Source organism: Thamnophis sirtalis, unplaced genomic scaffold (assembly GCF_051295495.1).
Source record: "Thamnophis sirtalis isolate CommonGarterSnake01/CBP01778 unplaced genomic scaffold, rThaSir2_p1.2 scaffold_4, whole genome shotgun sequence".
NCBI classification, from domain to species: domain Eukaryota; kingdom Metazoa; phylum Chordata; class Lepidosauria; order Squamata; family Natricidae; genus Thamnophis; species Thamnophis sirtalis.
In genome coordinates this window covers 11,341,174-11,362,275 of record NW_028261384.1, presented here as the reverse complement: position 1 = coordinate 11,362,275, position 21,102 = coordinate 11,341,174, and the positions used below count along the sequence as shown (strand labels likewise).

The 21,102-nt window shown below is 42.4% G+C and overlaps 1 protein-coding gene across 1 annotated transcript; it reads right to left on the bottom strand.

The window, feature by feature from the left end:
- Positions 1-14,066: 14,066 nt before the first annotated feature.
- Positions 14,067-16,949, bottom strand: EN2 (engrailed homeobox 2). The gene is made up of 2 exons (XM_014067413.2): positions 16,352-16,949; positions 14,067-14,383 (listed from the first exon to the last, which is right to left on the bottom strand). The coding sequence occupies exons 1-2, from the start codon at positions 16,947-16,949 to the stop codon at positions 14,067-14,069; spliced, it is 915 nt and encodes a 304-aa protein (XP_013922888.2).
- Between the last annotated feature and the right edge of the window lie 4,153 nt (positions 16,950-21,102).

The following is a 21,102-nucleotide window of genomic DNA, read 5'->3' as shown; positions in this document are numbered from 1 at the left end:
CAGGCCCATTTTAAATAGATTTCTCTATTCCAAATCCCAGACTAGATTTATTTCACTTTTTTTTTACGAAAACCTAGATTGCATTTCTTACTGAAGCCTCAGGGGATTTTGTTACGCTATCTAAAAAGTTTCATCCTGAAAGAGACAGGATGTCAGACATTCACCTGGCTCATAATAAATATACCAATATGTTTAATGGTTCAACACATATTTAGAACTGGTATTCATTCTTAGCTTTTGCCAGACAACCTGCCAATACGGCACTTTGCTTCATACTGATTAGATGTTCTATTCTCATACACTATTGTTGCTATTTTTTCCAATGTTCTTGACATTTCTTATTTCTACTGCTTCCACTGCTACCTATTATAATCATTATTCTCGTCACTCCTATACAAGTTCACAGATTTTTCCTAAATTTTTTGCTTCCATTTTTATTTCCTAAAAAATAAATATGTCAATAAAGGTAAAGTTTCCCCTCGCACATATGTGCTGATCGTTCACGATTCTAGGGGGCAAAAGCTCATTCCCATTTCAAAGCCAAAGAGCCAGCGCTGTCCGAAAACGTCTCCGTGGTCATGTGGCCGGCATGATTAAATGCCGAAGGCACATGGAACACTGTTACCTTCCCACCAAAGGTGGTTCCTATTTTTCTACTTGCATTTTTACATGTTTTTGGATTGCTAGATTGGCAGAAGCTGGGACAAGTAATAGGAGGTCATTCCATTACGCAGCACTAGGGATTCAAACTGCCGAACTGCCGACCTTTCTGATCGACAAGCTCAGCGTCTTAGCCACTGAGCCGTCGCATCCCACAAATACAAAGTCAATACAAATTAATTAATTAATGCAAAATGCAATTAATGCAAAAATGAAGCCATCAAGAAGCAGGTTTATCAAGCTGCCCAAAATTAAGAGTAATAGTGGAATAGAGGGGGAAGGAAGGAAGGAAGGAAGGAAGGAAGGAAGGAAGGAAGGAAGGAAGGAAGGAAGGAAGGAAGGAAGGAAGGAAGGATATAAGAGAACTAAGGAAAATGGAAGATGGAATAGAGTAGTAAGAACTTATCTCTCTGAGAAGCAGAGGGAGGAAGATGGCGGGAGCTGGAAAAATGAGATAGGATAGAATAGAGCAATCTGCAAAAATAAGACAAGCTGGGCTAACTAGTACCGTCAGAGGAAAAAAGACTGTTGGGATATGAAAATACTTGGATGATGAAGAATTTATAAATAAAATGTTTGGCAATAGCAAATGACTTAGTGAAAATGAAACAGGTAATGTGTGTTATAGAATTGTTCCACTCCTAGGAATTTGGCTAGAGAAGTCTTTCAGGGGTCCCATGCTCCCATTTCCAATATCTGAGCCTGCTCCAGAGATAAGACCTAAGACTCATGCACAGATGTAAAGGAGATTGACAACAGAAGAGAATAAATTGTTTTCTTTTTTTATGAGTGTCAACATAGTTCTTTTTTTAAAAAAAAAAATACTGTATGGATGTGAATCAGGAGATCCTGGTGTGATTATCTTGCAAGCTCCAGGCCAGACTATTGTAAGGCATTGTCCATGGGACTTCTTTTAAAGACTCTCCCAAAAGGACAACTAGTAGAAAAATACAGCAACCTACTTGCTAAGGAGATGTTAGTAACTGTCAGAATCGCAAATGAATACTGCAACCACCTATATTTCAGCAATTGCATCCGCTGTTTGTTTGTTTATTTGATTTGTTAAAGTTATAGGCCACCCATCTTACTGGTAATAAAACTCTGGTCTGAAATGGTCTAGCAGGGGGTTGGATTAGAAGACCTCTAAGGTGCCTTTTGAACTCTGTTAGTCGGTTAGTCTGTTATTCAGTAGGTAGAGGGATTCCAATTATAACTCAACATGCCAATTATAACTCAACATACTCCCAAAGCCTCCCATGGTTTGACAGCTAGATATATTCAGTGGATGTATCTGAGATACTTTCAGTGGAATCAATACATTGTGTGTATATGTGTGATGGTGTTTCTTGATTAGGGATATAGAGAAGTGGGGAAATTCAATTTTTTTTTACTACTGGTTCTGTGGGCATGGCTTGGTGGGTGTGGCAGGGGAAGGATACTGCAAAATCTCCATTCCTACCCACTCCAGGGGAAGGATACTGCAAAATCTCCATTCCCTCCCCACTCCACGGAAGGATACTGCAAAATCTCAATTCCCACCCACTCTAGGAGAAGGTTACTGCAAAATCTCCATTTCTCTCCCAACTCCAAGGGAAAGGATAATGCAAAATCCCCATTCCCTCCCCATTCTAAGGGGAGGATACTGCAACATCCTCATTCCCTCCCCAATCCAAGGGAAAGGATACTGCAAAATCCCCATTCCCTTCCCACTCCAGGGGAAGCATATTGCAAAATCCCCATTGCAGGAGAAGAAGGCAAGGAAATGATGCCTCCCCACCCCAGCTTAGTCTGCCTTTCTATGGAATAATTTGTTATTGGACTGTTGGCTGGACTTTTCCTTTGAGAAAAGCATCAAAATAGAGCTGTGATGGAAAGCATATTGCTTTTTTAATGTCTTTGTTTGTATCCTGCCTTTATTATTTTTATAAATAACTCAAGGGGCAAACATACACAATATTCCTCCCGCCTCCAATTTTCCCCACAGTAACAACCCTGTGAGGTGGGTTGGGCTGAGGGAGAGTGTGAGGTCCAAAGTCACCCAACTTGATTTTCATGGCTAATTCAGGATTCGAACTCACAGCCTCCTTTCTTTGCAGCCTTAACCACCAGACCAAATTGGTTGGAATAAGATCCCAAAGGCGGAACCCTATTTAGTATTTAAACGAAGGGTTTTTATAGCTTTACATAAATGACCACAATGTACAAATACTGTGATAAATAAATAAATTCTTCCATAAATTAATTAGGTTGACTTTAGAAAAGATTTTCCAAACATTTCAAAATAAATACTCAAGGAATGCCTTTTCTCTTTGTGATGAACACTGTGATGAACACTGGAACAGAATAATTTTATTGCTTCACAGTTGGATTTGGAGCAAAGTTGTCATATCTTAGTTTTAAAATAATGTTTTTCTTGTGATATTGAATTTATACATATTAAGTGTATATGTCAATGTGGGAAGGATGTACAGTAGATAGTCTAAAAACCACAATAAAAACATTAACATATTGAACACAATTGTCCGTCCACTTTATTTTTAGGCATTCCATCAGAAACAAAAGTTCACAATACTACATCAGAGTTTGTCCATAATTCTCAGCACATGCTGAATCTGATTATTCACATTCTGTCCATTCTCACAAATACTAGGCAGAAAACCATAGATAAAGGCAGGCATTCAGTTTTACAAAACCTACTGAAAATTCTGTCTAAACACAATCTATTCTTGAAAATGTAACTGAAATTATTTGTTGACCAAAAGTTTATTGTTTTTCCTTGAATAGGAAACTCTGAATGGAAGGAAGCACATTTCTTTAAAAAAAAAAAAAAAACAACAACAGAGGGCTTGGGAAGTCTAAATTTTACTTCCCCCCACCATGAAAGACCAGGGAACAGATTGTGCATATGTCCTCCTCCCATCATTGCATTTCTGCAGTCCCAAAATCCAGGCCTTCTTTGAGGCAACCCCGGATTGAACATTCACAATAGTCGCTCAGAAATTTGAGCCTCGTTCTCATTGATGGCAACTCATAATAAGGAGCATATATAGCGGTGTATTTAGCAAATTTACTTTTTATGAAGTATGAATAAACCAGGAGGTCTAACTCATTCATAGCTAAAGTAAAAGTGTATCCCTACACTCTGACAAAGTTCAACCACTGAGCTGCAGCATTAACTTGTATTCTAACAAGATTAAAATATATTTGTCCTGGGGATTAGCATACTTAAGTCCCCCGTTTGCCTTTTCAACAGTGGCAGTGCACTTTGATCTGTGTTGCGTAGCAAGGGCACGGCTTGGGCCCAGCTATCCGAGTGCCAAGTGTGAAATCAGCCTGATGTCATCCCCATTCTTCATCTTTTACATCTTTCACCAGTTTAATTATATTTCCGCCACAAAGCTCAGGAGCTTCATTGCATATTCAAGTTTGACTAGGAAGCGTTTAAAGAAGGTATATGGGTGAACTATCTTTGTGGGGGGGGGAGGAACAGGATGCTTGGATCTTTGCTGAAAAGAGTCAGCCAGCTTCAGGCCTGGCCTTAGCAGGAAGATATATATATATATTTATATATATGGCGTTAAAAAAAGAAAAGTCACCAGAGTATTTCTTTCTTTCTTTTTTCCCCCCAGTATTATTTCATACGGAGCTTTAGATAGTCTGATCTTGATTGAAGTCTCTTAGGTAGCTGGGGCACGAATTGTGACAATGGGTTACAAACCACTTCTTTGTATAGATTCTGGGGTTTTCAGATGTGTTGGGTTTTTGAAACTCTCCCATCCCAATGGTTCTTTCATATTGCTTCCTCCCTGTCCCCCCTTTTTTTGGGTGGAGGGGGGGAGTTACTGTAGAGAGATGGAAACAGTCCTAACCTACCTTCTGGTGATATTTTGTCTTGCAAAAGAAAGGGGCTGAGAAAGAAAGGGGGATGGATATAAGGTTATATGTGTGTTGAATTTTATTTTGTATTGTGTTGTGGTCTTAAGCCAATCAGTTGTTCTTCACTCCTTGTTTATCGCTATCTCTATCAGTCTGTCTGTCTGTCTGTCTATCCATCCATTCATCATCTATCATCTATCTATCCTCTACAATATCTATCATATATCTAACACCTATCATTTATCATATATCTATATTTATCTATCTGTGTGTCTATCATCTGTCTATCTACTTATATCAGCTATCTATCTGCTGTATCTCTATCATGTATCATTTATCATTTATCTATCTATCTATATCTATCCACCTATCTATCCATCTATATCAACTATCTCTATCTATCATCTATCTCTATCTATCATCTATCTAGATATCTATCTACATATCTATCTAAATATATATCTATCCAGATATATATCTAGATATATCTAGATATCTATCTAGATATCTATATAAATATCTATATATAATCTATCATCAATCTATATCATCATCTATCTATAGCTGTCTATATGATCTATATCTTTCTTCATCTTACGTTGTCTATCATCTTATCATACCTTCCCCTGAATATGCCCTTCCCATCCCCACCAAAACTAATTTCATTGGCTGAAGGTCCCACACATAAGACTAAATCTGTACTGAATTTAATTTGTATTATGCTGTAGACACAAACCAATCAGTTGTCCTTCATTCATTTATTTATCACATTGATATGGCCACTCATCTCACAAAACTTGAGTCTAGACTAGGGTGTGCAATCAGATTGTAAAAAAATGATTCAACAAGTACAAAAATTAATATTATTATTAAAGCTCCACCTACACCATGTGCCCATCTTGTTCTCTTCCTTGCCACCTTTGTTTTAATATTAATGTTATTTTTATTTATAAAAATGTCAATATTTTATTGTAATATTCATATTTTAATATTATGAATTCATTTGATTCATTAATTAAATAAACAATATGTAATTTAATAATCATTCCATATTATTAATACAATAATATTAATTTAATGTTAATTGCATTAGTTTATTTATTACTACTTTTAATATTAACTTGCTTAAAAATAAAGTTAATATTTATTATTTTAGTGTTTTGTATTGTTTCTTTTACTTAGTTGTAAGTTGCCGAGAGTTGCCGCTTGACTAGGTAGCATATAAATTTAATAGATAGATAGATAGATGGATAGATAGATAGATGGATAGATGGATAGATGGATAGATGGATAGATGGATAGATGGATAGATGGATAGATGGATAGATGGATAGATGGATAGATGGATAGATGGATAGATGGATAGATGGATAGATGGATAGATGGATAGATGGATAGATGGATAGATGGATAGATGGATAGATGGATAGATGGATAGATGGATAGATGGATAGATGGATAGATGGATAGATGGATAGATGGATAGATAGAGAGAGAGAGAGATAGATAGATAGATAGATTGATAGATGATAGATAGATAGATAGATGATAGATAGATAGATAGATAGATAGATAGATAGATAGATAGATAGATAGATAGATAGATAGATAGATAGAAGATGGATGGATGGATGGATTATAATATAATATAATATAATATAATAGCAAAGCATAGCATAGCATAGCATAGCATAGCATAGCATAGCATAGCATAGCATAGCATTATATCGCATATCATATAAATATAATATCATATCATACAAATATAATATAATATCATAAAATATAATATAATATAACATCACATCACATCACATCATATATCATATCATATCATAAATATAATGTGATGTAATGTAATGTAATGTAATGTAACATAATATAATATAATATAATATAATATAATATAATATAATATAATATAATATAATATAATATAATATAATATAATATAATATAATATAATATAATATAATATAATATAATATAATATCACATCACATCACATCACATCACATCACATCACATCACATCACATCACATCACATCATAAATATAATGTGATGTAATGTAATATAATATAATATAATAATAAATAAATAATTTCTGAGGGATAGTGTATTGAACATTGGAGTCACTCCATTCCATAAAGAATTTAGGGCATGGGTTTTATCGTCCTTTTGGGATGCCTCGTGATCGATTATTCCCTTACTTGCCTTGGGCGGGGTGGGGTGGGGGTGTTGTGTGGAATCCTTGGCACCCTCTCAGCCAATGGGAAGGGTGGCTTTGTGGAGGAAGAAGGAAGTGAGGGGAGAGGAAACGAGCCACCTGCAGCTCCAACTGAGGCTTTGACCTTCACCCAGCCTTCTGCCCATCGACTCTATTCATAGTAAGTTGGAGTGTCTGTCAGACACAACGACATTCTGTCTCTCCAGCTCATCAAGCCAGAGACTGCTGGGCGTTACTTCCACATACAAGCCGGCCAGAATAGAAATGCAGATCAGGTTCTTTAGCATTTGAGAGCAGGTCAGTGCTGGGAAATGCTCTTCTCAGACAGCGCCTTTTGTCTGTGATTTTCCAGTGTTTTTCTCCTTCCCAGATATGGGCAGAGACAGGTAATGTGACAATGGAAGAGATAAATGTAGGATCCCATTTGCTATTTAGGAGAGATGGGGAGTTGGAAGAAAGGAAGCTGGGTGCAACTCTGAGATACTTCAAATTAATGAGAATTTTATTGGGTGTCATTACTCCCCCGTTTAGAATGTGACGTTACAATGCCTTGCTTTTTAAATTGAATTGATATAATTATAAAATTATCTCCACATAATTAACTCAAGGATTACATTTGATACTATTTAGCATGTAATCAAAGCCTATTATGTTTTAGCTATAGGAACACCAATTACATTTTAAAGGGTTACTTAGATCCAGCTCCATTGAGGGGTGGGTAGAGGGATATCTATTCATGGAGGTTACTCGGCTGCATTCATTTGTAGATGAAAAGGGGAAAGAAGGATTAAATAATATAATATAGCTCTGTTGGTACACTTTGGGGACTAACTCTTCTTTTGTGTCACCATTTATCTTTCAGATTCGTGAAATTGAAGGAAGTTTGCTGCTTACTTCATCCTAAGGTCCCAACAACACATCAAAAGATAAAATCTCAACTGTAGCATAATTCTCCTCTAAAAATAGGGTCCCATCATTAGCATTTCCTCAATGTTGTGGGGAAGGAAAGAGAGAGAAAGAGGGAGGGAGGGAGAACTTGCTGTCAATTTTGTCAGGAGAAAAAAAATTAAAAAGATTCCTTTAATTATTTTTTTCGGGGGGGGGGAAGCAGAAGAACTTACTCAAAATTCATTTTGCACTTCAAAAGGGCTTTTCCATTAGGCTAACCAACACGTTTTTAACTGTTATTTTTATTAGTAGCCTTGTTCTCTTAAATCAGAAATGGGGTGTTTAGGAAAGAATCCCTTATTTGAAGGACAGTTGTTTCTGATTGTATCGCCTCTCACCTTCTTACTTTTAGTACCCACTTAACTGCTTAGAACACCCATCTTGTTTGCCCCCCCCAATCTCTAATGATCTGTAACTTTAAAGGAAAGACCTTAGCACTGCTGCCCAAAATGATGAGAAAGTGTTAATATCGTTACTATTTCATTGAAGTAGCTGATAAAAACATAGACCAGTAGGTTTGTTTTGTTTGCGCCTCTGAAGAATTCATCGCATAGATGTATGTGGGGTGATAGTACTAAGGTGGAGAAAGACAACGCAAACTACTCCATTCTGTGCCCAGGGAAACTTCGGGAGGCCACACGGGATAGAGATGGCCAGCATCCTTCCCTCCTGAGCTAATTCTGAATTCTGCAAAATCCAAGAGCTCAAAAGAAATCGAACATCTGGCAGGAAAGCAGTTGCAATTGTACAAGACAAGCCGAACAATGTGGGTAAATGGTGAAGTGCCAGAAGTGTTGCCTTTTGCAGACCACTCTGAAATTCTGTTAGTAGATGTTGGAGAAAGCAGTTCAACCTGGTAGTTGGATCCCATTCGGGGAAGGGGTGACAGAGAGACTTGTAGGGGGAGGGGGAAACAGTGGAAGAAAAGCCCCAAAGAAAGAAGACCGGCCACCAAGATTTGCAACATCAAGTAATGTTGATGCTAATAGCAAATTCAAAACATGGAAAGAGTTGAGCAGCTGAGCAGCTTTGCGTGGCTTTTTCTTTCCCTAATCAAAAACTTCATTGAATAAATCTTGGAGGACATTTCCAGATGTGCTTCTATGTCCCCGATGTGTACAACCTAGATGTGCGCTGGAAACCTGTGCAGCGCAAAAGCATATTTCTAGAAAACTCATAAAAGTATAAGTGCAGGGGGAAGGAATGTGTGTTTGTAAATCTACTTTTCTTTCAAGGTCATTTCAATCCTCTAAATATTCTAATCTGCTTCTGCTGAACAGGTGTTAATTTTTTCTGTAAAAAAAAATGTCAGCCTGACCCATCTTACCATGCTGGAAAAACAGAGTACGAAAATTTTCAATTTATCTCACTGGTAAGCGAGATATTTTGCCATCACCCCAATGTTTGGCTGGATGTGTTTCCTCCTCACCCCACAGAGATTAAATGTAACAAGGACAGAGGAGTAAAGAATTTTTTTTCCATTCTGCAAGGCTGTGTCACAGCAGGATTGGACCCCTTACATGGTGCTTCCTTTTCCATCCTGAGTCCTACAAGAGGTGTGGAAGTGCAATTCTATCAGCTTCTTTCTGAACTTGAACTAACTAATGAGTGGGCTCCTTCTATGGGAAATATCATTCTGATGGCCTGTGGCTATCCTAAAAGTAGTCCCATAGCATCTCCAAAACCTTTCCTTTCTCAAAGGGTGGATCTCTTCATTTGTTTTTATTCCCACCAAAGAAAGAAAGAAATTTGCCATTGCCGGACATGATAGTCAATCTTGTGTCAAGAGTTTGCAACTGACTTTTGCATGGGGATAGTTTTGCATGGGAATATTTCATCCTATACTTCTGAAGCTTCCCCTGAGCATCCTTATAGTAGGAGAGGCTAATCTGGAAATCCAAAGAGTCCAGAGGTATTTCCCATACTTAGAAGCAGGAGTTGACTAGACAGGCTGGATGCTAAATCAGCAGAATGTGGAATGGCTTTTTGGTAACACCTTTGAGTTTGCTAAATTTCTCCTCTAACAGACAAACCACTGGCCACTTAGAAGTAGCCCTATAGCCTTTCCTAGGCATGCCCTATATCATGGCCAACAAAGCCAAGTAGGGCAAGGATATTTGTATGTACAGCGCCTGGCTGACAGTTGGAAGCCAATTTGAATGGGGCATTAGATTGCCGGGTTATTGCTACCAACTGATTTCAACATCAGATGATAACTGGAGCAAGAGATTGCTTATGAACCAGCTATTTCCTTAAGGTTAAATCCCTATGAACCCTAATTGCATTTGATTGTCCTCGTATTTTCCAGTAGATACCAACAGTGCTGCTGATCTTACAAGGTTTGGTTTTGAAGAGATGCTTTTATTTTCATAAACAATACACTGTTTTTAAGTACTGCTTTTAAGAATCCCATTAAAGTTTGGGAGTTGATTAAGAGGCAATTCTAAACAAGTAAATACCTAGGATTGAGTTCAGTGACATGGAATGTCAAGTAAATGGGCAGCCTAATTTAGTTGGAATTAATTCTATTATATCAATGAAACCAATCATGCAAGCAAACCTGTTTAGTATAAATAAATCTATTTTCATTCTTCTGGATTCTGCAATTAAATATTTTCTTCCAGTACTATTTGCAAAAAAAATCAAATTACTCCTTCCAAAGGATGCAATCCTATGTACACTTACTTGAGAGTAAGCCTTATGAAATGTACTAGGTTGATTGTTATTGTTTTTTTACCAAATATGTGTAACATTGTATTCTAAGGACTGTAAGATGACTGGGCTATAAATGAATTACAGAAGATATTCCCCAAATACTCCCCAATATAAACTAACTCAAATATGAGAAGGGGCAGAATTAAAGGCCCATCAAGGTAGGTAAAAGTAAACTCATCTTAAATGCAACCATTTTTTGTTTCAGGTCAGTTGGAAAAATGACCCAAGCATGTATTAACAACCACCGGAACTTTAAGATTCTGTATACAGCCTGATTTCCTAAACACAAACTGCTTTTTTTATAGGCTCATATAATTTTCTCTGTGAGCAGTTATAGTTGTTACATCACTTGGCTAAGGTGTAAAAATACCTAGAGAAGGGGCGGGGAAGAATCTTAGGGAGAAAGAAAAATGAGCCTTTTGCAGTATTTTTTCTTCGCTTGGATTTGATTTGGGCCCTGTTAAGGTTCCCTGTAGATCCAAACCAACAGATGCTGTTGCCTCTGAACCACAAATCTGATATTTGTGGGCAACATATTTTCTTCTGAAAGATGAAGATAGAGAGGGATTCTCCGATTTCTGATAAAAGCCTTGGACGATTCTGACAATCCTTTGGACACTGATGAGAAATCTCCATGGACACAGCAAGACTTATTTTTCTAGAAGCATAACTCTATCTCACCTGCAAGGTTTTAAGCTTAAATCTGTCCTTTATTTATTTGCATTTCCAGTCTGAGAGAGTGATGAATTCTGTTCTATCCAGCATGTTTGACTTTCTGTTGGAAGCTAGCCTCCGACTGGGTAAATATAACTTCTATAAAATAGCAGGCAATAAGTCCTGTCAGTTTCCACATTTTCCTGCAGCAAAGTATTGACTTGTTCAATTCCTTCCAAAGTTAATTTTACAAAGGTTTCTGCTTTCTGCCAAGATCAGATCCCATTGCAAAGTTTTATCTGCATTTATTTCATGTATTTATTCAGAAAACCGCAGCACAGTTTATTTCTTATTGGCAGTCAATCATTTGCAATTATAGATATAAATAAATTCTTGAATGACAATGCTGATATATAGTATAGAGAATGAAGTTCAAAGTACGGTATATTTAATTGGAAGTGAACTTCAGTGGAATTCTTTTTTAAGATAAACCTAGGTATGGTCGCTATACACTATAATTGTCCTTAAAAATTACGTTTGGCAATATAGTTTACATCCAGGAAGCATAGAGTGTTTCTTTTTTAAAGTTCTTCTTGCCAAATTTACCTGAATTTTTTTAAATTGCAGAACAAATGAAAGTTCCATTGAGTTCATTCTTCATAACAGAATTTTAATACTGTCAGGGTTTGAGGGTATTAATAGAGTGTTAATCTTAATCCAAATGTAATTTTAGAATTTCCATGTATGCTTTCTTAGATAATTTCTCTAGGATGTGTAGCTTTTTCTTCAAAAAGAAACTATTATACTGTACGTGTAAATTTTATTGTGCATATCATTACATATTAAATCTAAAGCTTTCAGATTCCAAAATTAAAAGGTCTGGTAACTTTTTCCTTGTGTACAAATTATATTTCTCAATTACTAATCTAGTGAACCATCTATCTGCAAAATATTCACAAATTTTTACACGTATGCAAAATCCTCTTGGGAGGCAAAGAAAGTAAGAGACGACTAGTCTAAAGTTTCAATGCACACATTGTAGATTTCATAATAAATTTGGGCTGTTTTTATTTAATGCACTCTTCCAAGATTTAAACACACAGAAAATGCAGTGAAAATGTCTACAACTTTTGAGACCGCAGCAGTCGTAAACAGAAACATTCATATTTCATAAATTATAAATATTTGATATCGCGAATGGTAAAACGCACCAGCACCATTGTATACCGTCTCCTAAGCATTTAGCGGTTATTCACAGAATTTAACATTACAGCATTTTAAGTGTCTCTCCTCCCCCAAAGTTGGTAGGACTATTTACATCTTTACGTGTGTGTGTGTGTGTGTGTGTGTGTGTGTGTGTGTGTGTGTGTCTTTTTTAGCTGCACAGTGTGTTTTTAAGGCAAAGTGAGTCGCTCAGGCTGTAGTCCTGGATAGTTGAACAGGTGGAGGAAATTCGTGGGCTAGGGGCAAAGATTTTGGATGCTCACCTTTGAGGCAGAAAAGCAAGGGGGAAGGGGGGGGGATCTGCACCAGTACAAATTCTTCACTCAGTCACACAGAAAGGAGAGAGTCCCTAAACATTAAACACCCAACTTGGAAGCAAGCCCGTTGAACTCTTTGTGGGGTCTATGCTCGATTTTTATTATTATTATTTGGAAGGAAAGGCAGCAGTTACAAACCCGACCTGTTGTTTCTTTTAAAGAAAATAGAGCGAATTTCCTTCAGGAAGAATTTAGTGTAGTGAAAGTCTCTTACCCATCCGGGTCTCCCCCCCACCGACCCATTTTCCCCACCTCTCCCGTTTCCCTTTCCTGAACTAAGAGTCAGTGGGATGAGCATCCCAGCTTCCTTTGCACCCATGGCTGCCCATAAGTGCCGAGAGGGAGTCTAAACCAGCCCCTCCCCAAAAGGAAAACCCTGTAACGTGCAACGTGACCCGCCAGGCCGCCCCGCTCCGGGCCTCCGAAGCAGAGAACGCCGCCCGAGCGAGCGGCCGCCACCGCCGTGCTGCGCTACGAGACCCTCACCACGGAATGGAGATCGGCGAAGCTCACGGCTTCATTTCGGCGGGCACCCCGAAACGGGGAGGATGTTTTCTAAACTTTTCCCGTCCCACCACGGCCGCCTTAAGCCTCCTGGAAGTTTCCCCACTATTTAACAACTTTTTCTAAGTCATTTTTTTCCCGCCCATCCTTTTAACAGAGAAATATTGAGAAAAATTACTGGGGCCCGTTCGGTGCCTCGGGATTTATTTATTTGTTACTTGAATTCCTCAAAAGGGAGTATGTTTGGGCGGTGTGTTTACCCTGTATATTTTCACGATTAGAGTTTTTCTTTCACACCCACTCCCGCAAAGGCAGCATTAAGAGGAGGAAAAGGATTGGGGGGGGGGAGAGAAAAATAAACATTTAAACTCGCAGAACAAATAGGAGATCTATTTATTCGGTTCACAGTCTCGTGAAATGCAGCAATAAAAATCTTTGGACTTCAGCAAAAGTTGTCTTTTTTTTTTTAATATATTGAGTTTCAAAAAAGAGTGTCCAGTCCGGTTAAAACCGTGTGTAAGTCTATAAAAAAAGCAACTGAAGCTTTTTTTAAAAAAAAAAATCGACCGTCAGCGTGTAAAAAATTTTTTTTTGTAGAAACAAAAAAAGTAAAACAAAAAAAATCAAAAAATATTTCATAATCAGATATTTGGATTCTTTAACAACACCTTACCTGCAATTTATTTATATATATATGTATATATATATGCATATATTTATAAATTACATATATATATATATGTGTATTTACACACAGAGAATATTGCAGAATTCTATCTAATACAATATTTTCCACTATTTATGCTGGTATAATCTTTGTACACTGGCCCTTAGATCTATCTTTTCCCCCCCATCCTCTTCATTAAATTATTGCATTGTCTAAAGCCCGCTCGGCTGTCCTCCGCCGCTCGCCCCCCCCTTTTTTCCCCCCTCCGCTCTCTACTCGCTGTCGGACTTGCCGTCTTTCGAGGCGGTGGAGTGGTTATACAACCCTTGTGCCATGAGGTGCACCGCCAGAGAGTTTTTGCTGCCGGTGGCTTTCTTGATCTTGGCTCGTTTGTTCTGGAACCAGATTTTGATCTGGGACTCGTTGAGGCTCAGCTCCTGAGCTAGGCTCTGGCGTCGCTGCTCCGTCAAGTACCTGTTGGTCTGGAACTCCGCCTTGAGTCTCTGCAGCTGCTCCGCGGTGAAGGCCGTCCGCGGCCGCTTGTCCTCCTTATTCGGGTTCTTCTTCTTTGGTTTTCGCGATCGGGGGCCTGCGAGCCGCGGGGAGAGGAGGAGGACAGAGAGAGAGAGAGAAAGGGAGAGAGAGAGAGAGAAAGAGAGAAAGAGGAGGGGTGAGTGGGAAGGCACCGTCAGCCTCCTCTCGCCGGCCTCGCCAGCTCCGGGACGCGAGCTTGGGCGCTGGGCGGCCTCGCCAGAGGAAAAAGGGCGAGGGGAAGCCAAGACCCCCGCCCCTCCCGAGGACGGCCTTCGGGAGACCGCCAGCCAAAAGGGGTCCCAGCCAGGAAGCCGAGGACCCCTTTGGCGGGGGAGGAGCGAGGATGGAACCCACCCGGCCCATGCTCCGCAGCCAGCCACTGCGCTTTGGCGGCTCCCCTTCTGCCGACGGTCCCAACTCCAGCCTGCTTGTCTTCTTTGTTACCTCCCGGCAGCATTAGGACCTGGGGATCCCCTGCAAGCCCCCTCCCTGAGGAAGCCAGGCTCCGGCAGGCGCTGCCCCTCCACTCTCGGGCCGCGGCGGCGGCGGCGGTGGCGGCGGCTGGCGGAAGCCCGGCCGCAATGGCGCTCTCCTTCCCCGTTCCGCCGAGGCACGCCGGCTTCGGTTCCTCGAGACAGCAAGCCGGGAGCCCTTTACCGGGAATTAGGCGGCCGTCTGACCTGTCGAAGACTGCTCGGAGCGAAACGTTCCGGCGGGGAGGGGGGGAAGTCGGGAAATGTTTCTCTGGTTAGCCCAGGAGGAAGCGGAGGACTGGGCCGCTTCGCTCGGCCTTTGGAAAGTGGCGGTGGTTGGGTGAGAATCCCCCGTTATTTTTCTTCCCTCCCGCTCTGGAAACCATCAGCCAAGGGCGGCGTGGCCTCTTTTCACACGAACAGCCAGCAAACCTTTCTCGCTTCCAGGAGTCTTGGAAATAAGTCTTCGGGAAACCGAAACGGGCCCTTCGGGAAGATTTCCTGGCTCTTCTGCACCCAGCCACCCAACCCCACGACCCTTCGAATAGCAGCCAGCTGGGAGAGCAGAAAAGAGGGCAAGGGTTTGGGGCTTCAAGGCCGGCTAGCTTTCTCGCGCCGCCGCTTCCCTTGTTTTGCCCTTTTCCAAGAGGAAAGGAGGTCGAACCAGGCCAACCGGCGAACTGACTCGGCGTGCTGAGAGGAGGCCTGGCTGGGTCGGGATCGGGGCCCGAGACAAAATAAGACCTTAACAAAGCGGGAAGGTGGAGAACAATGGAGCTCAGGCTCGGGTGCCAAATATTCTCCCTCCCCCGCACCAAAGCTCTCATCGCAAGATCTTCGCTTCCCCCTTTTTGTGTGTGTGTGTGTGTAAATCGATCATAAAATGCAACCGGGGCAAGGAATGAAAATTTCGTTTGTTGGATTTAGGAGGAGGATGCAAACAAACGCATCCCACAGCGAAACCCTGGCTGATCGCAGAGGCGGGAGGCGCATCCCGTTCGCGGCGTCACCTCCCACTAAGCGGGTCGAGAGCGCCCTCGCAAAACTCTCGCGGCCTGCGTCCTTCCCCAGATCCTGGAACGGCTTCCAGCGCCGTTGCGAGGGGAAAGGGCGCAAAGGCCCAGAGGAGGCAAGATGCCGAACCCCTAGGAGCGCTCTCCAGCTCTAGCGGAGCCGAGAAGAAGGCGGCAGAGCAGGGTGGGCTTCGCCACGGTCCTGCCATTTTCTGCCCGGTTTTATTTATTTTTTTCCCCGGCCGCCTTCCACGCAGTTCCACCAGCGGGAAGACCCCGGCGCTGAGCAAGGCCTGCTACGGAAGCTTTTCAAGGCTGGTTTGAGGTTGGCAAGGGGAGCTTTCGGCGCAGGCCTCCCTCGGCTTGGGTAGTGGGATCTCTCCGCCGCCGCCAGTCCGCCCCCCCCCCCCAGGCCGGTCCCCTTCAAGGAATACCACCTTCTCCACCATTCTCCTTCCTTCTCCCGAGCCTCGGCTTTCGCTCCGGCCTCTCACCCCAGCGAGCGAGTGACCGACCAGACCCAATGCCGCCGCTTACCTGAGGAAGGCCTGTCCGAGTAGCGGGTGCAATAGACCCAGGCCGGCCACAGCATAGGCTGCCCACCGGGATATGAACTGGCCTGCGAGCTGTCCGAATCCGAGCTGAGCGACAGGTCCCCGCCGCCCCCGCTGCCGGACTTCAAGGCTCCGACCAGCTCCCCGCAGTCGCTTCCCTTTTTGGCGGGGACTCCAGTCTTGGGGCCGCCGCTGCCGCCGTCGCCTCCTTCGGCCAGGGAACCCGCGGCCGGGGCAGCCGAAGGACTCCTGGCGTCCAGCAGGTGCGGTGTCGGCGGCTGCTGCTGCGGTGCCGGTGGCGGTTGTCGCCGACGCCGGCGCTCCGGGCTGTTGTCGCGGCTGCTGCTGCCGCCGCCGCCGCCGCCTCCCTCCTTCCTGCGGCCAAACTCCGGGCGAAGGATGTTGTCGATGAAGAAGTTGGTGACGCGGTGCGGCGGGTGCGGGTGGTTGCCCGGCGCTTGGAGCACGCGGGGCGCGAGCAGGGCCCTCCTCCGGCTGGCCTCTCCGTCGCTGCCGCTGCTGGCCTCCTCCGGCGGCGGCTCGGCGCCACCGTCGCCCGGGTGCTGCTCGTTCTCCTCCATGCCGGCCCGCGGATGCCCGAAAGCTGCCCTCTCCTTTGGGCGACGCACCCCGCCCACCCCGACCGCCAGGCGGGCCGGTCAGCGGGATCCAGAGGGAGAGCGGCTTCTTCGGAAGGCGGCTATCCTGCGCCTGCCTCGGGCTGCGCGTAGTTGAGATGCCGACTTGCCGCGGTCTCCTTCTTCTCTTTCTGCCTCCCGGGGCTATTATAGGGTTCCTCCCTTCAGTTCTGCAGGCCCCTCCTGCGTCCTTGGCCCAGCAACGTAGTCATCGTTAGGACTAAGCATCCGCTCCCCCCCCCCCACAGCCCTCCCGCCTCCCAGCTCCGGCTCCCGTGGGTTGATAAGAGCCTGGCGATATCCTTGAAAAAATTACGCAGCTGCAGAAAAATCCTCCGTGGGATAACAATAATAAAAAAAGTCAAGGCAGACCCATCGGTCTGGCTGGAGCGAACGCCTGCCTCTGTCTCGCAGGCTCCCGCGCACGGCGACCGCAGCCCCCGAGCCGCACAAGAGGCTCCTGCACAATCCCCGCGGCTCTCCGGCTCTCCCTCCCCCTTCAGCCAAATATTCTAAGTTGCACTGGAGACCATGGACTGAGAAATTTATCCCTCTCCCTCATTCTCTCTGTCTCTGTCTCTCTCTCTCTCTCTCTTCCCCCCCACCCCCTCTCTCTCTTTTTCTCTGACCCCCGTCTCGTTTGCTCTGGTTCTCCGGATAAGGGGTGTGAATTTAGAAGCCACTTAAACTGAACCTGAAATACTTTCACTCTGGATTTTTGTTCTTATTTTTAATAGAGCTCCTCGAGTGACGTGGCCAAGCCGGTATCTTAGACACGTGCCTTGGGCCAATGGCAGAAGAAATCCTCCCACACGTGATGCAGAAGCGTTTTGGTAAATGACAGGAGAAGCCCCCTCCTCCCGGCTCACGATGCCCCCCTCCCTCATTTTAAAGCGATAGCCTCCAAGTTGCCGGAGGATTTTTTTTTTAAGAAGAAATGCTGAAATAATTTAATCCTCCAAAACAAGGAATGTTCGCCCCCCCTTTGTCCTGCTGGTGTATTTCCCTTCAAATCTTTGTCTGAAAGGGGGTTCTAGTGTATAATAGCGATAACAATTAGAAAAACGAAATTGTTTACAATTGTAATTGGAGGCGAAAGAGAGGAAGGCAGAAGGGGGGGCCGAATTCCCACAATTCCTTGCAAAAATAATATGAAATGAGCCAGACCCATACAAAGAGACTTTTTGTGTTACTGATTTATAGGGACCGAATAAGTGGAATATAAAATAAAGAATCGAAAATAGTAATTTTAGAAAGGGAAAAAAATATCCCGTTTCTTTTGCTTTGCCTTGATTTTCGGCACCTTAAACAACCGTCGCTTTTTTTTCTTTTGCAACCGCGAAGCTCAGCTTGTTAATGTCAGAAATTCCCGCTGTACGTTTTTAAAATTGTTTGTTTGTCATTGTTTGCTTTTAAAACTGCCCAGCCTTCCGCTGGGTCTGTTATTATTAGGAACTGCAATGCCATAAACATAAGGCAGCGGGATAATTGAATCATTCAGCTGAAAAACGGACAGGAGCCTTTGATCTTTTATTCCAGCATCCAAAACGATATTAAACAGAGAGGTTCCCGTTGACAGACAGCGGATGGTGAGAGCACCCCCCCCTTCCCTCTCCCCCCAGCACTTTTCGCAGAAATGATACAGCGATTGGGTTTTTTTTTTTTTTAAAGCACTGAGTCTAACAGCAAATGGCATTAGAAAGTTAAAATCTTACAAAATCTAAGAAATAAAAGGGAACCGAACCGGATGCTAGCCATCATTTCAGGAAGGGATACCCAGCGCTGCATGTTCTTTGCTTGATCCTTTCTCTTCCTCCTGCTAAGGGTATTTTTTTCATTCTTTTCTTTCTTTCTTTCTTTCTTTCTTTCTTTCTTTCTTTCTTTCTTCTTTCTTTCTTTTTTCTTTCTTTCTTTTTTCTTAAATCCGCCAAACATCTGCCTACAGACAAAATCAAAATAAGCATCTCCAGGCCTCCCTGGGCTGCTGGCATGGTTACTCTTGAATTTGTGAAAGTCACACAAAGGTCAAGAAAAGGGAGGGATGGAGAGAGGGAGGAAGGGAGGAGAAATAAAAGAAAGTAGGAAATGGAAAGGATGGATTAAAGGAAGGAAAAGAGAAAGAAAGTGAAAGGAGGAAGGAAGGAGAAGTAAAAGAAGGTAGGAAATGAAAGGATGGATGAAAGGAAGCAAAAGAAGGAAATAAAGAAATGAAAGGAGGAAGGGGAGGAAAGGAGAGAGGAAAGTAAGGAGAAAGGAAGAAAAAGAGGGAGGGAGGGAGGATAAATAAAAGAAGGTAGGAAATGGAAAGATGGATGAAAGGAAGGAAAAAAAGGAAATAAAAAAGTAAAAGGGGGAGGGAAGGAAGGAAGGAAGGAAGGAAGGAAGGAAGAAAGGAAAAGTTCACTTTCCATCCAACGTTCCTGGGGATGTGGGGAAAGAGACAAGCCACATGGTTCAGCTACTCCAGAGACCACACAACCGAGCCAAACATCGCAGGCAGTTCTTCCTCCCCTTCCAGAGCCTAGTTCCCAATTCAGAGATGGGCCTCTCAATGCTGCTTGCTCTTTTACCCCAGAAACTCCTTCTAGCCTTCCGTTTGGGGGCGGAGGGGAGAGACGGAAAGCTTGGGAAATGCCGACTGAATGGGGAGGATCCCTGCCTTCCTCCTTACACAGGTGTCTCCCTGGGCATAGATAGCAAAGTTGCCTCTTTTCTTGAGGGCAAGTAGTGGAAATATGTCTGAAATTGTTTTCACTGGAGATTAAAACAATCCCCTCCGCCCCCAAGAGAGAGTGGACCCAAACCAAGTTGACTGTTAAAAGAACCTCCATTTTCCCAGGTTGTTTCTGATAGTAATTATTATTGCCATAACATTTTGCAATGATGGGGTGTTGTTTTTTTTGCGTTAGGACCCAACTGAGGAACATAATACTGGAGACAAACAGTATTTAAGCATCCCGCGCTGCTTCTATCCGTGTATAAAAATAGATTATTTGTCCCCACCGTGTATTTAAAGTCTAGCTCCTATAGACCTAACTCAGGCTCAAAATGGATCCTTTGAAGACGGCAAGAAAGAAGAAGGGAAATCTAACCTGCCTCTTTTTAGCCTCAGTATAACTCATAACTCTGAACCACCTTTCTGTCGTCCAAAATATTGTCCTGCTTTCTCCAACCTCATCGTCATGACACTTTTTCAAATCCTACCTGGTTCAAAGTGCAAGGGAACTGATCTCAAGCATCTGAGTTCTTAACAGGCGTCTTGAGGTTAATATCTCACAGTGTCCCATGTAAAGTGATTAGGCTGTCGCTCAAAAAGTATTTTCTAATTACTTGGAAGACCTGGCTCTGCTATACCCTGTAATTAAACGTGTCCAGGGTGTTGCATTTCAAATATTTTGCTGCAGGGAGGATCCTAAATTATTGACTTGAGCTTAAAATATCTTGAAGTAAACATAAGCTGTGCAAGGTATCAAATAACATTTCTTGTCACATAATGCTGACCACACTTTAACATTTCTATTTGTTGAAAATTACCTTGAAGCAGTGAATGCTCAATCGCAGGTTAAGAATCCAGGCAGACTTGCTAGATAAACTCCGAAGCAGATAATTTTAAAAGGAAAATGCTATAAGCAAAACAATAATTAAGATAGACACATGGTCTGGCTTAAATCCCAGTTAGATTCTCTTATCACCACAACAATATTCTATATAATCATAGAATATACTATAATAGAATATTATGCTCTATCAAATCTGGAGAAAAAAAAGAAACAGGGATAGATAATCTGGGGAGTCTGACAAAATCTGAATAGATTCTTCAAGCAAGCCATCCATTTGTATTTGTTTTTAAAAAAAAAGAAATTAGAGCAACAGTTTCATTTCCAACTCAAATTTGGAATCTGAAAGTACATATGTGTCTATTTTAACAAGATACAAGCTATTTCTACATCACGTACGTATGTATGTATGTATGTATGTATGTATGTATGTATGTATGTATGTGGGTATGTGTGGCAGCCAAAATAATAGTTTTGACAGTACTTATTTGATCTATTCTATCTGGACAGCAGGGAAGATTATTGTGAATAAACCCCGT

Bases quoted from the DNA above. Each gene is read 5' to 3' on its own strand.
- EN2 (XM_014067413.2), bottom strand. From the start codon at position 16,949: ATGGAGGAGAACGAGCAGCACCCGGGCGACGGTGGCGCCGAGCCGCCG. The intron at 14,384-16,351 runs GTAAGCGGCGGC...CGCGGCTCGCAG, and splicing joins CTCGGACAGGCCTTCCTCAG to GCCCCCGATCGCGAAAACCA.